Source organism: Glycine soja, chromosome 2 (assembly GCF_004193775.1).
Source record: "Glycine soja cultivar W05 chromosome 2, ASM419377v2, whole genome shotgun sequence".
Lineage (NCBI taxonomy): Eukaryota > Viridiplantae > Streptophyta > Magnoliopsida > Fabales > Fabaceae > Glycine > Glycine soja.
Window position 1 is genome coordinate 16,158,188 of NC_041003.1, and position 18,120 is coordinate 16,176,307.

The 18,120-nt window shown below is 34.2% G+C and overlaps 1 protein-coding gene across 1 annotated transcript in view; it reads right to left on the minus strand.

Moving 5' to 3' along the window:
* Window positions 1-5,243: 5,243 nt before the first annotated feature.
* Window positions 5,244-18,120, minus strand: part of LOC114373177 (protein MAIN-LIKE 2-like) — a 31,603-nt gene continuing 18,726 nt past the window's right edge. The window contains exons 2-5 of the mRNA XM_028330708.1: window positions 7,613-7,909; window positions 5,880-6,093; window positions 5,598-5,762; window positions 5,244-5,477 (exon numbers count right to left, since the gene is read on the minus strand). Of these exons, the coding sequence (XP_028186509.1) occupies window positions 5,244-5,477; window positions 5,598-5,762; window positions 5,880-6,093; window positions 7,613-7,909 (910 nt within the window). The remainder of the gene's footprint in view (window positions 5,478-5,597; window positions 5,763-5,879; window positions 6,094-7,612; window positions 7,910-18,120) is intronic.

Below are 18,120 nucleotides of genomic sequence, written 5' to 3' on the forward strand. Positions count from 1 at the left end.
TGCAGTAAAGTTATGCAATGCATGTCATCTAGTGTTTTTTATAGACAGTACCTACAAAACAAGCAGGTACAGACTCCCACTACTTGACTTTGTTGGAGTGACACCAACGGCGATGACATTCTCTGCTGGGTTTGCATATCTGGAGGCTGAGCGTGTTAATAATATTGTATGGGCTTTGGAACGATTTCGAGGCCTATTTTTAAGAAACGATTGCCTCCCTGTTGTTATTGTCACTCACAGAGACCTAGCACTGATGAATGCAGTGAAAGCTGTGTTCCCCGAGTGTACAAATTTGTTGTGCAGGTTTCATATCGATAAGAATGTGAAGCCAAAGTGCAAATCTTAAATCGGTGAAAAAAATGCGTGGGACTATGTAATGGATAACTGGGGTACTTTGGTTGATTGTCCGTCCGAACACCAGTTCCATGAGTCACTTCAGAAGTTTCAAGTTGCTTGTTCGCCTTGGCCGATGTTCATTGATTATGTTAACGACACATGGATTATCCCCCACAAGGAAAAATTTATTACAGCATGGACGAATAAGGCCATGCACCTAGGCAACACAACAACAAACAGGTATTAAGAACTGATTTTATTTGTTAGTAAGGATTAGTAATAAATGGTATTTAATTGTTGTATATCATGTTTGTTGTGTATTTTGAATGTAAGGTTGAATCAGCTCATTGGGCTCTTAAAAGAGTACTACAAAATAGCGTTGGAGACCTATGTAGTGTTTGGGATGCCATGAACAACATGATCACGCTGCAACACGTCGAAATTAAAGCATCCTTTGAAACCAGTACGCATGTGGTTGGGCATGTATATAAAAAAACCTTATACAAGAGGCTTCTTGGGATGGTTTCAAGGGACGCTTTAAATCAGATTGCTTCTGAGGTTGACCGTCTACGTTATCTCGGCAACAATCCCTCTTCTTGTGGTTATGTGATGAGAAGCATGCACGGTCTTCCTTGTGCATGTGAGCTTTCTATGCTGGTAGCATCCCATTGGAGTCAGTCCATATTTTCTGGAGGAGACTTTGCTTTTCAGACCAAGGGTTATGTGAGACGGAAGTCAGCATCAAGGAAGAGATAGAGACCATATCTAAAAGGTTTGATGAACTTGATGTGTCTGGCAAAGTAAATCTGAGGATTAAACTTTGAGAAATTGCATACCCTGATCATAACTCTATGTGCCCTCCTCCGTCAAAGGTCAACACTAAAGGTGCACCGAAGAAACCGATGAAAAGAAGTCAAAGATCCACAAAGCGTGATCCGTCTTACTGGAAGTATGTTGATGCTTTTCATTCTGTTCAAAGCAGCAACTCTCCAGTCAAACATAGTGCATCATGTTCTGAACCGCCTCAGCCAACAAGGATCATCCCGATGTTGGATCAATTTGCGCCATTCATTCAAGGTTTCATTCGTGACATTGTGGATGTGAAAGCGGACGGTAACTGTGGATATCGGTCCATTGCCGCTTTATTAGGTATGGGGGAAGATTCATGGCCGTTAGTGCATAATGAATTGATTAAAGAACTTGGCAGGTGGTCGCATGAGTACATGAACCTTTTCGGTGGCACAGAGAGATTTGAACAATTAAAGTTGTCCCTACTTGTTGATGGGTTTTCAAAGGTATGTTTTTAGGTTAATTTTTTTTAATAACAAACTTTAAATTACTTACATGTGTATGTTTGGTTGATTCAGGTTAGTGTGGAAAAGTGGATGGATATAACGGAGATGGGATATGTGATTGCATCACGGTATAACGTAATCCTTGTATTGTTGTCCCGACAACAAAGCATGACATTTTTTCCTCTTAGAAGTCAACCACCACCTGATTCTTCTGGGCACCGCATGATATGTGTCGGTCACGTGTTTGGAAATCATTTTGTTCAGGTACATTGAATATAGTTAGTATAACAATTATGCAATGACTTCGCTGGTTCATTTGACATGGTCACCGCATGATATAATCTTTGTTCATGTACAACAGGTTTATTTGAAAGACCATTGTCCTTTACCACCTCCAGCGTTGTTGTGGTCAAGCAATTGTTATTCTCAGGCAAAGCAGTGGACAACTCCATATATTAGTAGAATGCAGCAATACACAAGCTTGATGTCATTCAAAAGACACTATGTCGACCTAAATGAAGACTAAACATGCATTGTTTATGTAATTGTATTCATTATGCGATATAATTTGTTGTAACCCATTACTAACCAATTAATATTATTAAGTACTCGTTTGGTTAAGCAAAAAAATTGTTGGTCCAACAAAAATCATTTATGCATGTAGCATACATCATTGTCATAATTGACAACACATAATGACATGCATGCTATTAAAGTTTGAGCGCGACAACACATTGACTGACTTGACTACACATTCTAAAGGAAACATAAACACCAACCATGTTCACGCGTGTCTATTTTTTTGTAAACAAAGTGAAGCAATCGCTTGGTCACAACCATCTATATATATAGCAGACACGGCTAATAAATCACATATTATCTTGCTTTCACATAGTCTCCCAATTCATACACAAAGTATGGCATTTTTAGGAGAAACTAGCAGTCAGACGATTGTCAACTCAAGGTTGGCTTTCATTTTTCCAAATGGATCAATTATTCACAATGATACTGGCGTTTACTTCCAAACTTCAACTTCAGTGCCCATTCGAGTACCAAACAACTATGATTTTGCAAGCCTAAAAACCAGAATACACAATACCCTTCAGCTATCCGACAAACAATTTTTGGATGAAATTCACTACCGGAAGCCATTCACTGATACAGGTAACCAAATTCGCTTTCAGTGTATGAAATTGATAAATGATGACGATGTCAACACAATGTTAATGTGTAATGATCAATTTTCTTGTGTTGGTCCGATTGAGTTATTATGCACCGTTGGAAGAACACCAGATGGAATAATAAACTTACTTCAATGCACTATGCCCCATACTCATGACGCAATCCTGTATTACAACGGGAAATGGAACATGCCACCGCAGAAATAATTTGTTGGATGCGCGTTCACAGGAAAAAATCCGAAGAAATTTCAAATTCCTTCAACATGTACCATCGATGAACTGAAGAATTTAATAAAGCAAGTTGCACCTAAAGGGATTCCCCCTCTTGGAATTCACGAATCACAAACGGTAAGACGATTGTTTTTCCGCCAACCAGCTTGCTTTGAGTATTCAGATACGCTTATAAAATATGAAATAAATGAGCTGAGGCCAACGAAGAACTGCTGAAGGTGTTAGTACAATCTAACTACTGGAAAAAATATGGACCACTAGAAATTTTAGTTGTCTTTACTAAATATGTTGTGAAAATCGAAGACGAGGTGACTGGGACATCGCTAAACAACTGAATGCAATATTTATTTTTTTGCTTTTTTGTTGATGTTACCTTTATCTGTTTACGGCGTGTTTAAATCCCATAATAAAGTTGAATGTGTTGTTTCAATGGTCCAAAGATAATTTATTTTAATTGTTAGAAGGGTCGGATTCCTATTTTTTTGGATTTTCTGGCTTTGTTTTTAGGTGTTATTTGACGGAACCGGGGAACGGGAATAATTTTTTTAGGTTCTTTGACGTCTAAACATGAGAAATAGCGGCCCTCCATTGTCTTACGGCACTCGCACACCCACTGAAAAAAACCCAAACATGGGTACTTGATCATGAAAAAGGGTCTCATTCCTATTTTTTTGGATTTTCTGGCTTTGTTTTTAGGTGTTATTTGACGGAACCGGGGAACGAGAATAATTTTTTTGGGTTCTTTGACGTCCAAACATGACAAATAGTGGCCCTCCATTGTCTTACGGCACTCGCGCACCCACGGAAAAAAACCCCAAACATGGGTACTTGATCATGAAAAAGGGTCTCATTCCTATTTTTTTGGATTTTCTGGCTTTGTTTTTAGGTTTTATTTGACGGAACCGGGGAACGGGAATAATGTTTTTGGGTTCTTTGACGTCCAAACATGAGAAATAGCGGCCCTCCATTGTCTTACGACACTCGCACACCCACGAAAAAAAAACCCCAAAAATGGGTACTTAAACATGAATTTTTTTTAAAGTGATCTTTGTAGTATCTTATATGGCAATTTCATTGTCATGTATTTTTTTTTCTGATTATTTTGTTTTTGATACGAGCTTATTATTTTTTATATAAGAAAAAATTATATATTAATAGTGTAAATTATGATCAAATCATAATTTATTATATATGATAATTACTTTAAAAATCTTACTAACACATAATTATGAATTATGAATGAATTGACCATTGAATTTTTTTTATTATCAAAACTTAATGGTTTTTTTATAAAAAAAATAGACTGCATCTATGTATGGTGGTAGCATGAAAAAAAAATATTAGTAATTACATTTGAATTTCCTGCCTCTTTTATAAAAACATTTATTTTTAATCTAATTCTTACGAACAAAACTCATGATTTTAGGTTCACTTTTTTTAAAAATAAATTTAAAACACTCCAAAACTTCGCTTAAGGACCACGATCGGAATCAGAATCGATACGTCAGTTAATATCATAAAATAATAAACTGTGCAAAACAAGTCAACTATATTAAACAAAAAACTGTAATAATTACACAAATTCATGTCAACTACAAGACAAAAAATAAATACAATAATCAATGCTCTGTGCGGCGTCTCTGACAAGCCCTGACACTTCCATCAGCACTGGCTCCCCCTCTGGCGATCGTCAGGCAGTCTTGCATAATCTCATATAACTCTGTGCTTGCAATGACCATCCTAAGGTTGAGCACACGCTCCAACCTCTGTGCAATCACCTCATATCCATCATAATCATCCTGTGACAGTCATTAAAAACATTTATTATAAAATTTAAAATAAATAACAACTCATCAAACATTAAACACGCAAAAAATCTTACCACATGTGGATGGGGGTCAAATGCCACTGGAACCTGGAGGCTGGGTGGCTGTATGTACTCCTCAGGGTCTGCAGCTGGTGCATCTCTCGACTGGTCACCTGCCTTGGTCGATATCATGAATGGGTGAGATATGCGGAAAAACCACTCCATGTAATCCGCAGATACCTGCCCAGGCACTAGACAAAGCTCACCCACAGGTAGTACGTGCTCCGCAAAATGCATCCACATGTCATCTATATCATCGTGTGACAATCGAGCACTAACAGGTGGCGGAGGGAAGCTCTGGATGTAACCAAACTGTCGTACCACCCTCTCCGGTCAAGCTGTGACCACCATAGGACCCCATCTTAGCTGACCCTGAAATGATGAAATCAGCTCAAAGGCCTTAACCCCCCGATGCTCAGTGTACGGAAACCAGGACACATCTGTGATGATCAAAGCATCACAGCGTGCCCTGTAAGGTGCTCCTGTGATTCCCTTCATGTGTGCCTTCGACATCAACCACCGGGAAGCACGTGGGGACGTCTCCTGGTATGTATCATATGCCACGCACTGGTGCACACTAGGGAAGTGCTCATAGATCCAGCACTACACAAAAAATGAGGTTAACATAACATAAAAACATGTTTAAATCATAATCGAACGTAACATATTAAAAAACACAAAATTTACCTGTAATAGAGTCAGGTACCCCGCAAGCTGTTGTGTGGTGGTCCTTGAAGCCTCATCTAACTGGTCATACATATGAACCAGCGTGGCAACTCCCCAAGCATAACCACCACTCTGACCGAGGTCACGAAAAGCGTCTAGGTGAACCACATGCACGTATGTTGCACTCTTATTAGCAAAAAGAGTGCAACCGACTAGGTGCAGCAGATAAGCACGAGCTGCTACAATCCACCGCCAGGCCTGACATCTCATCTCATAAATGTCTCGAACCCATCCTAGTCGTACGTATGCCCCACGTGTCAGTGTTGTCTCAGCTCTAGCCTCCTCAGCAGACACCTCAAGCAACTCTGTCAGCAAAAATCTTGCCTCCTCCGTAGAACGAGCATAAAAACTGTGCAACGCGCCAATGATAGGAAAATGAAGGAGTGACGACACATCATCCAATGTGATCGTCAACTCTCCTACCCGAAGGTGGAAGGTGCTGGTCTTGCTGTGCCACCTTGTAAATCATGAAGATTTTGATGATATCAAGAAGAATTTGCTTGAGAAAGGGGGAGATGTAAATCATGCAAGCTTTGATGGTGTCGAGAAGAAATCACATGTTTGTCATCATCAAAAAGGGGGAGAATGTGAATGTATGTATACATGATTTTGATGATGTCAAAGAAGAATCTAACAAGGCTGCTTCAAATGATAAGCATTTGCTTCAAGAATAATTCAAGATTGCTTCAACAAACAAAGCCTTGTTTCAAGATTCACTAAAGACCAAGCCTTGCCTTAAAACAAAGTGCTTTCAAGACATGCAAGGCTCTGGTAATCGATTACCAAGAAGTGTAATCGATTACCAGAAGATAGGGTTGAGAAATAGCTGTTGAAAAATGTTTTGAATTTGAATTTTCAACATGTAATCGATTACCATATGTCTGTAATCGATTACCAGCAACAGAACTTTGGAAATTCAAATTCAAAAGTCATAACCCTTCAAATTATAACTGTGTAATCGATTACACAAACATTGTAATCGATTACAAGTGGAAAGTTTTTAGAAAATTTGCCAACAGTCACATCTTTTCATTAGATTTGTGAATGGTCATCAAAGGCCTATAAATAGGTGACTTGGGCACGAATTTTATGAGAGAGTTTTGATTGATCAAAATGTTTTATCCTCTCAAAAGATTGAGAGAGTTTTGCTTGGCAAAAATGTCTTATCCTCTCAAAAGACAATGAGAGAGATTCCAAAAGAACTTCGTTGTCAAATGCTCTCTCAAAAGAAATCCTTGACCAAACACTTGCAAAATCTATAAGGATTCTTACATGATCTTCATTGTAATATTCTTCTCTTGAAGAGAGAATTCTTCTTTCATTCTTCTTATTCAATGAGATTGGTTAAGAGACTGTGAGTCTCTTGTTGTAAAACATCTGAACACAAGGGATGGGTTGTCCCTGTGTGGTTCAGACTTTGTAAAAGGAATTTACAAAGATAGTGGAAATCTCAAGTGGGTTGCTTGAGTACTGGACGTAGGCACGGGAAGTGGCCGAAACAGTATAAAATTGTGCTTGCATTTTCTCTTCCCTTATCTTATTTATTTTGTTGCAATCAATTGTGTCTTGCATGTTTAAAGAACATTGTTAAATTGATTGTTGTTGCTTCTTCTTCTGCATTCTAAGCCTATCCCTCTTAAGATTATTGAGGCCACAAGGTCCAACACACCTCTCCACAAATGCGGATATCAGTCCAGGATCGCCAGTAACAACTGAACAATCGATCAGTAGACTTAATCCTGTGGCACCAACCAGTCCTTCAATCTCAGGCACTGGCCTCCCAGTCAATGTCACCTTCCTCCCATGTGACACCAACTTCAAATCAGGACGTTCCTGATTTGAAGTACAAATTATACAATTATTAAAAAAAAATTAATGACAAACAAATCGACAATGATAAATAATTAACAAATTAAAATACTTGTCCACTCCAAACAGCGTGTGCAACATGGTCCGCAAATGATGTCAACACTGACGGGTCACGTGGCCCACCAGGGAATCCCTCAGCATCATCAGCATTTGACCCCTCAACACCATCAGCACCCTGTACGTCTGCACGCATCTCAGGTGCCTCCTTAGCCAGATCAGGGACATCCTCAACCATGTCAGCAACATCCTCAGCCATATCACGTGCATCCGCAGTCATTTGATGAACCCGTTGCCTACGGGCTGAGGCAGTAGGCCTACGTCTCTCGGGAACATCAACTGCATCATGGTCATCATGTCTATCTCTGCCTATAAGTCTACCTATAGCACGACCTAAACCTCGTGTTCTAGCCATGATCTGCAAATCATGTCGAACACGTATTTTTTTCGGTCAAAATATACACAACTTTCTTTATAAAAATAAAACAAGTTTATTTATAAACAAATAAGACTAATTTAAATCAAATTATTTGAAAACATACACAACATAAATAAAAAAAAATAAACAACTTCATTTATAAAAAACACACAACTAATGTAAAAAAAATTAATTAGTAAACATCCACAACTTAATTTTTAAAAAAAAATAAACAACTTCATTTATAAAAAAACACATCTAATATAAAAATAATTAATTACTAAACATCCACAACTTAATTTAAAAAAAAACTTCATTTATAAAAAACCACAACTAATGTAAAAATAATTAATTATTAAACACCCACAACTTAATTTAAAAAAAATAAAAAACTTCATTTATAAAAAAAATTCTTCATTTATAATAAAATAAAAAACTTTATTTATAATAAAATAAAAAACTTTATTTATACATAAAAAAAACACAACTAATTTCAAAATATATAATTAGTAAACATACACAACTAAAATTATATATAAAACTAAAACAAAAATGGGAAAAAAAATTTCAAAACATACACAACTTAATTTATATCATATATAAAAAATAATTAGTATTTAAAAAAAATTTCCAAATCACACACAACTTTCTTTATAAAAATAAACTACTTCATTTATAAAAAAATACATAACTAATTTAAAATTAAATAATTAGTAAAATACTCAGCTAAAATGATATAAAGAATAAACAAAAAAAAATAAACAAAAATAACCAACTTAATTTATACAAATAACCAACTTTATTTATAAATAAAATACACTAATTTTTTTTAAAAACACAATATTTTAAAAAACAACTAACAATTTTCCGGAAGAAGGGGTTCTTCCGGAAAGTGCTTCCGGAAGCACTGAAAGGTCATCCGAAAGAACCCTTCTTCCGAAAAGTTTTCGGAAGAACTACTTCTTCTGGAAAGTTTCCGGAAGAGGTGTTCCGGAAGCTTTCCGGAAGACCAGTTCTTCCGGAAATCTTCCAGAGCACATTCTTCCGAAAGTTTCAGAAGAACCCGAAACGGATCTTCTGGAAGGCGCCACCGTAACCACCTTTTCCCCATTTTTTCGGCATCTTCTACCCTAAGGTTCCACTAACGCTCCACTAACCTACCCTAAATGATACAACTATAGTGCATAACAAAACCAAATGAAGGTTATGGGCACCTACCTCGAAGGCAAATGGGTCCAAGGGAAAAACAAGCAGCGGGCTCGTGGAGAAGAAGACCACCGAGGCTCGTCGCGGAAGAGAGAAGAGAAGAAATTAGAATGCTTTCGCGGAAGAGAGAGGAGAAGAAGTTAGAATGCTTCCGAAAGAGGAAAAAAAAGCTTTTTAAGTTTTTAAATGAAGGGCAAAATGGGCCGTTCAATAAATTGCTGGGTGCACCTAGCATATCCCTTTGGAGGTGCGACCACATCGGGTCCTTTGGAGGTGCTTCTGAAATTTTTTTTAAAAAACATATAGTCATTTAGTAATTTTTCTATGTTAGTTTATCTTTATATTGAAATTATTTTTTTATTTTATATCTATTTTATTCAAATAAAGACGTGGCATGATTAGAAAGGATCATTTTGTTGGTTAACTTTTCAAATTTATTACATTCATAAACACATTGAATAAATTTTAGCTTCTTTATGACATATGAATAAGTAATGAATGTATGATAGTAGAAAATGTTTATTTTTTAACAAGATAAAAAAAACACAAACAAAAACTACAATTATATAAAAATCATAAAACTAAAAGTTAGTATATTAATAAAGAATAAAAATATACCTAAATTTTAAAGACAGTAGCGATGGAGCTAGAGTATTTTCTTTGAGAGACCAAATATAAAAATTTAATTCAATTAAATTTTAATCATAAATTAATATTTATAAATATATAGCTAAATTAAAATTATAAAAAATGTGACAAGTTCCATGCGAGTTTACCCAAACTTTATATAATATGACAAGGATGCGGACCAGTTAAAAAAATATAAACTAACCTCTTTTAAACCCAAACACAGCCTACCTTATGTGAGGACGGAAATAGAAAAAATATAAACTAACCTCTTTTAAATCTATCCTTGTCTTACCCTTTTGTTATGTCCACCTTATATATAGATTATTTATGTGTGTATAATTTTTTTGAAGATGTAAATTGAATTGTAAGTGATAAAATAAGAGTAAATTAAATATAAAAAAAAATGTGATATATCTTTATCAGATTGTTAAACCCATATTATTCATTTTATTATAAAAAAATATAAATTTTAATGAAACTACATTTCTATTTTTTTTTATGTTAAGTATAAGAGGGTCTTATTTACTATTTTTCCCTAGACCCATAATCTTAAGACTGACCCTACTTAGAGTGCGTTTGTTTTATGGATTACAAGTTAATTATTAGGAATGTAAATAACATTCTCTTGATTATTACTAGTTTTGAAATAAAAAATCCCATTATTTTTTTATTGGCAAATGAAGCATATATATTAGATGAGTACAAGGGATACCCTAGCCCTTATACAAAATGTGTACTTGTTACAAACCCTCCATAGAGATCATAGGACTAGTTGATCATTCAGACAAGGATTAAGAACCCTTAATTTTAATATTGGATCCAAGATGTTTTCCGCATTTGCAACCTCCTCCCTTGAAAGGTTATATTGTTTCTATGCAACCAAATCGTCCAAATAGAGACAAACCACATCCCCACCATTTCATTTTCAGTCTTTTTACCTATGACACCATAGGTATGCCATATGAATTGATTCTTGCCATCATTAATTAGGATCATCACTTGGACTTCTAGCTAGTCATAACACATTTTCCATATTGATGTTGAGAGAGAAAGCATGTGAACAAGACATGGTTTGTAGTTTCCACTTTATATTCAGAAAAAGGCATGAGAAGTCCTCCAGACGAAGCTCATATATTTGTTGGTATTGCGGATTCTTGTAGCTGACTTATTGGAAACACCCAAATTTTGCTTCAAAATTCAGTTGTTGAGGATTCTGTAAAATGGTTGTCGACTAAGGTGAAATTTGGCTAACTTTTATGTCAATTGAATGAGGTGAAGGCTAGTTTGGTTGGATACAAAATTAATGACTTATCAATATTAGCCAAACAAGAAAGTTAGTAGAACATGAACAGGGTCAATATGGCTGCTAGACTTTTGGCAAGTGTGCCAATTGTCGTTGCAGGTTACACATTCAGAAAAAGAGTTTGCCTTCACAAGGACTTTAGTTACTTAATTCATTCGGCTAAAGGTTATCAGTTCAATAGCTATGTACAAATTTAATCGAATGTCATTAGTTTTGGTTTAACTAACTAAAGATAACTTAAAGTAAAAGAATAGTAAAAATAACGAATTTACAAAAATAACATAATTACGGGAATAACGGAAATAATGGAATGTATGGAAATAATGGAATTTAATGTGTCAGAAATACGAAAAATTATGGAAACAATAATAACAAATTTAATTAATTCAAGAAAACATACGATTTGATTTTATCATCCATACCCTTAGTATCCTAACAAGATTAACATATATGAATCATTTTCTAACATTATTGATGCATACATAAGTTATCCCAAGTCGATCCGTTGCACTTGAGGCCTAAGAATATTTACCAAATATCGATCCCTCACATATGAAGTAAATACCCCAGCATTGAAATTATATTCTTGTATTTTTTGCAATAAAAACATTATGCTTTATTCCTAGCAACGTAATGTAAAGAGTAAAATCATTTAGTTCAAATTCTAAGATTACTTTCCAGTCTCACTTAAAATCCAATTTCATGACACTAGTGATGATCAAATAGAATCCAGCATTACGACTAAAATGAAATCACCAATAATGAGTAGAAAAGATTCATACATATATAATATCAAAAAGGATACATAAGGGTACAAAGATTACATTCAATCCTTAATAAAAACTATCGGGTTATTGCACAAAGCACAAGACTAACAAGAGAAATGACAAAAGATGTAATCCACAGTCACAACTCTGCAGGGCCTTGGTTTCACTTTTCCTTAGCCTCTACATTTTTCTCTGCTTTCTGAATGATACTGGATGTCCTTTCCCTTCAACAATGTTGTTACGACTTTTGGCAAGCATACCAATTGTCGTTCTAGGTTTCACAGTTAAAAAAGAGTTCGTCTCCATAGGGACTTGAGTTACTTAATTCATTCGGATAAAGGTTATCAATTTAGTAGTTGAGTAATTCAATCGAATGTCATTTGGTTTTGGTTTAACTAATTGAAAGTAAAATAATAGTAAAAATAACAGATTTAAGGAAATAACGAAATTAATGGAAATTTAGAAATAACGAAATTAACGGAAATACATAAATAATGGAATTCAGTGCGTCGGAAATATGAAAATTGAAGAAATGATTTAAAGTAATTCAAGAAAACATAGGATTGGACTTCATTGTTCATACCCTTAGTATCTTAATAATATTAACATGTATGAATCATTTCTTAACATTACTGATGCGCACATAATTAATTATCCCAAGTCAATTCCTCACACTTGGAACCTAAGAACATTTACTAAATATCGATCCCTCGCATATGCAGTAAATATCCCAACATTACAATTATATTCTCGTACTTTTTGCAATCAAAACGTTATGCTCTATTCCTAGCAACGTAACATAGAGAGTAAAATCATTCGGTTAAAATTCTAAGATTACTTTCTAGTCTCACTTAAAATCCAATTTCATGACACTAGTGATCATATATAATCAAGCATTAAGAGTAGAATGAAATTACCAACAATGAGTAGAAAAGATTAATACATATATAATATCAAAAGAGATACATAAGAATACAAAGATTACAACCAATCCTTTAGAAAAACTAACTGATCATTGTGCAGAGCACAAGACTAACAAGAGAAATGACAAAGGAAGTGATCCACGGTCATAACTTTGCAGCGCCTCGACTCCACTTTTCCTTTTCTCCTTCTTCTATGTTTTTCTACTGATTTTAGGCTACTCGTATATTTTCTTCTCTTCCCCTGGATGACTATTTATAGAAAAAGCCATTTAGTGCAGGGGAAACTCACCCAAGTGAACTGCTTGCTTAAGGCTGAAGGTATCAGCTCGCCCAAGCGAGTGGCTTGCTTAGGGCTGAAGTTTTCTCTTTAGCCCAGGCGAGCTAGATGTTAGCCTGGGCGAATTTGGGGTCAGAAACCTTCATAAAAAGACCATTTTGACCTTTCTTTTAGCTTTGTTTCTGGATCTAACAAACAACCATCAAAACCTACAAAATCATGGATGAATCTTTCATATTTAAACAACAATATTAGTAAATGCACAATATATAAACAACTAGATTTAAGGGTAGTTTATAAGAAAACTATTACAATCAAAGGATAAGTGCTAACAATTTAATCCCAAAAACAACTAAAATTTGGCACTTATCAAATGCAAGACTATTTATAGAAAACAACCAAAAAGTGCAAGAGAATTTGTCCAGGCGATTTGTGGCTTAATGTTGAAGGAACCAGCTCACCCAAACGAGTTGTTTGCTTAGGGCTAAAGCAAGATCACTAGCCCAAGCGAGCTGATTGCTAGTCTGGGCAAATTGGGTGTTAGCAATCTTTGTAAAATGACCATTTTGCTCTTTTTGTTGGCTTTGTTTTTGGATCTAACAAACAACCATCAAAACCTACAAAATCATGGATGAATCTTTTATATTTAAACAACAACATTAGTAAATGTACAACATATATTAAAAAACTAGATTTAAGGGTAGTTTATAAGAAAACTATTACAATTGAAAGATAAGTGCTAACAATTTAATCCCAAAAAAATAATTGAAATTTGGCACTTATCATGAATTTTAGCCAAATCATGAATTTCAGCTAACTTTAAGTATAAAAGAAACAGTTGAATTAAGTTAGATTTAATTTAATAAAGATAAGATGATATTTTCCATGATTCGTAATATTCAAATGGCTTGTAGTGGTTAAAACTAATAAGTGATAGTGCTCCCTAAAAAATAGGAAGTGGTTGTCATCTTCTTCAAAGTTTGAAATAACTAATCAGTTGACTTGTAAAAAGAGGAAAACATGTATAGATTTTTGGAGTAGTTTCCAGTAGTTATCAGAGGATGAATCTGCCTCAAAATTAGCTAGCCGAAATCAACTGTGGTTTGTTGAATTCAATTGCTAGGATTAGCCAAATTAGTGTAAAACTAGCCAAATAACCCCCAAAAGCTTGTTGTATAACTCTCAAATCACGTTCTAGGAAGTTATCAAGTAGAAAAATGTGTTCCCATTTGGGATTTGAGTTTGTAGCCTATAAATAGGCCTTATACTTTAAATTTTAGAGCCACACAATAAGTCCAATACAAGACTCTTTCACTGAATAGTTTATCTTTCTACCTTTTATCTCTTTACATTACAGTTTTCTTTTACTACTTCCATTTACAAGCTTTCATTTACAACCCATCATTCACTACTAGAAAATTGCTAATTTCCTACGACATTTTTTGCAGAAAAAAACACAGGAATGTCCTGTTGCTTTATGAACATAATTCGCAAGAAATACCAGTAGATTTATATGTGGAAAAAAATTGTAGGAAATACCTGTGAATTTATGTGCGGAAAATAATTTGCAGGAAATACCTGTAGATTTTCATGTGAATATATTTCCGCAGGCAAAAGTTTATTAATATTATGATAAGTGTTAGGAAAATCATTTTTGTTGAAAATTTTCTTTGGCAAGAAATATTAAAAACTATTTTTTAAAATTATATTTTAAAATAATTATAAATAACTTAACAAAATTTTATTCTACTCAATCAATTATAAATATCTATTTAGTTCTAATTTTAATTAAAACTATTAAGTATATTAAATATTTTTTATAGGAGTTAAACTGAACTAAGTTTTCATAAGCCTTTGTTTATGAACCTAAAAATGCTGAGTTTTCATAAGCCCTTAGTTAAACTGAGAAGTGTTGAGAGGTTATGAATTATATAAACCTATTTTTATCATTTCTCTTTCTCTTTATTCATATTGTTCACTCAAACAGCTAGAAACGCACACCAACGAAAGAAAGCTCCTAAAACCCTAATGTGTAAATTTCTATTTGTCTCTATGATTTGCACTTAGTTTTATTTTGAATTTTCAGTTCATCATTCAAATTATACTGACTTTTGAATTCATCATCTAATTTGAGTAGATTTATCAATGCGCTAGCTTCAACTTGTAGATTACTCATCGATTTTGCTGGAGATTTTGTGCAAAATTGATTTTGGTTGAGATTATGTACAAAATTGATTTTGCTGGAGATTACTCAGTGCCACCAACTCCTGAATGCTCGCTCACAACTCAATCTCGTTCTATTGCAATTTAGAAAACAAACCCTAACTCTTTGTTTTTTATTTCGCATATGCGCTTCGGGTGGGAAATGAAATGGTTCGCAAATCCTTTTTTTTCTATGTTATTGGTTGCAAAACAAGATTTGAATTCAAATTCTTCAATTCGCCATCGGTGAGTCCACCACTCCTTTCGTCTCATTGATCATTTTGTTTCTAGATTTGCTCAATTCCTTATATCGATTTTTCTTCTTCTCAATTTTGGAGATTTACTGTGTATGGAGTTTTGGGTCTATGCAGTATGTCCTTTGTTTGATCTAAATGTGTTTTTATTTGTTATTGTGAAACTGTCATTTCATTAAGCTTTGGAAATAAGTAAGTGAACGAAAAAAAAGAATGAAGTTGAAATTAGTTTTCTTTTGAATTATGGAAACATATAATTAAAGAGAAAAAAATGATTGAGAGGATTAATTTGTCAATTCCCCCTCATTATTTAATGCAGTAAAACTTTTTGTTGTTAAGTCAGCATTTAACTTTTAGTTTGACATCACGTTGAGCATGGTGGATACAGTTGAGGTATGCTCCTTTGGTAAGAAGACTTTGATTACAAGTTCTGATTTGATAGAGTTCATTTCAATAGAAATCTTAGATGGAAAAGAAGATAAATTTCGCTTCATTCTTAAATTCTGAGGAAGAAAACTCAACTTTGCTTGTATCATGTAACTATCAAACACCATTCTATTGAACACTTTTATATATAAATTGTGGCATGAGTATGACAAAATTGTGCATTTTCTATGAATAATACATCTCCACCATTGAATTTCATTCTTTTGTGTGTGTGTGTAAGAGAGAGAAAGAGAGAGAGAAATTTATTTTCAAGGATATTCTCCACTCTACTATAAAAGAGACTTTTAAGAACGTTTAAAAATGACTTTTAAGAACGATTGTACAAACGTTGTAGAAAGTCATGATTTTTGAGAACGATTCATTTTACGACTGTTTTAAAAGCAATATCATTTTAGATCTATTAGTGAAGAAAATCATTCTAAAAAGTATCTTTTTAGAACAGTTATTGACATAACCGTTCCAAAAAGTGAATTTTCAGAACAGTTGTTGGACTTAACTATTCATAAAGGTCTCTTTTCAGAATAGTTATTTCTTTAACTGTTCTAAAAAGTGACTTTTTGGAACGATTATTTCCCAAAACCAATCTAAAATGCTCAATTCTTTTATATATAATACATTTTATTTATTTTTCTCCTTATAAATAGACATCAAAGCCACATAGAAGACAACAATACCAAGTAGATTCACAATAACTTAATATGTCTCCTTGAAATATTAAAACAAATATACTACAGATATACGCACAGTAAGCAAATTCTATTCAAACATTCTAAATAAATTGTACTACTCATTGAACTTTAATATTTACACAAAACAAATAGATTTACCAAATTATATGATGCAATCCTACCCCCCAAGGGCATTGGATAGAAGACTCCAAGAAGATTGGGCCAAAAATGCAAGAGAAGACCCTAGGATTCTCATGAGCCTTAGGGTAGATTTTGGGCCCATGGGCTAAGTATGAGACCATTTATCTTTGTACATATTAGATTAAGGTTTCATTAATTTTGGGTCTTGTATTTAGGGCTCCATAATGTAGGTAGGTTACCCTAGAAATATAGGATTTTTCAGCCCTTGTATTTTAGGGCACCTAGACTAGTTTTTGTATTAGGGGTAGTTTTGTAATTTCATATGCAATAAGTGAATATTTGATGTGTGTGGTGGGAAATAAATTTAATTGAATTGGTAGAAGCCCAATCCAATTAAATTTTAGAGGGGGAGGTGAGCATTTTCTTACTACACCCCATTGTCACATCATATAGTCACACTTTGTGCATGTCCTTCATGCTTTACATGCCTCATGACACCTAAGCACACTTAGTGGAGAATCTTGGAATTGATCTTGGATTAGTGGGCTGAACCATAACTAAAATTCACTAATCATAATTAGTGAAATTTTGGCTCCAAAATTTGGCTCCACAAATTCAATTTCAAATTCAAGTAAAATTTGAATTGAAATTTAAATTTCCCTCCAATTTTGTGTGACACTTAGACTATAAATAGAGGTCATGTGTGTGCATTTTTTTTATCATTTGAAAATTAAACTTCAAAGTTCAGAGCTCTCTTAGAGCACAAAATTTCGTGCTCTTCTCTGCCTCTCCCTTCATTCATCTCCTTCTTCCTCCAAGCTCTTATCCATGGCCTCCTATGGTGATGAGCTTTTTCTAGACTCATCTTCTCCTTGAAGTGGCGTCTCCTCTCTCTCTCTTCCTTCTCCATTCCGCTGCCATTCATTTTCCAAGAAGCAAAGGAATCCATTGATGAAGAAGATCCTAGGCCTACAAGCTCCAATGGAGCTTATATCATTATATCTCAGCATAAAAGCATAAGTACTCATTGGATTCTAAAGAAACATCACAACCAAATAAGTTTACACATTGGCAGCTTCATGAAAAAGATTTGCCCAACGATGTTGAATGTTAGTAATATTATCCTTAGGCATTGGACTTAGATTATTGAAGGCTTACAATTTCAAATAAAACATACTAAAATATTAGGTCAAGAACAAAAAACAAAACATAAATAATCCAACTTGTTGAAAATCGTCTTACATTTTTCCATGAATCAACAATAGCTAGCTAAGATGATACAAAACCTTAAACAAAAGTGGAAGAGAGAGACAAAACAAGAGAACAAATGTATTATAAAGAGAATTAAAAATTAGTTGAGGGAGATCCTCATGAATGACTTG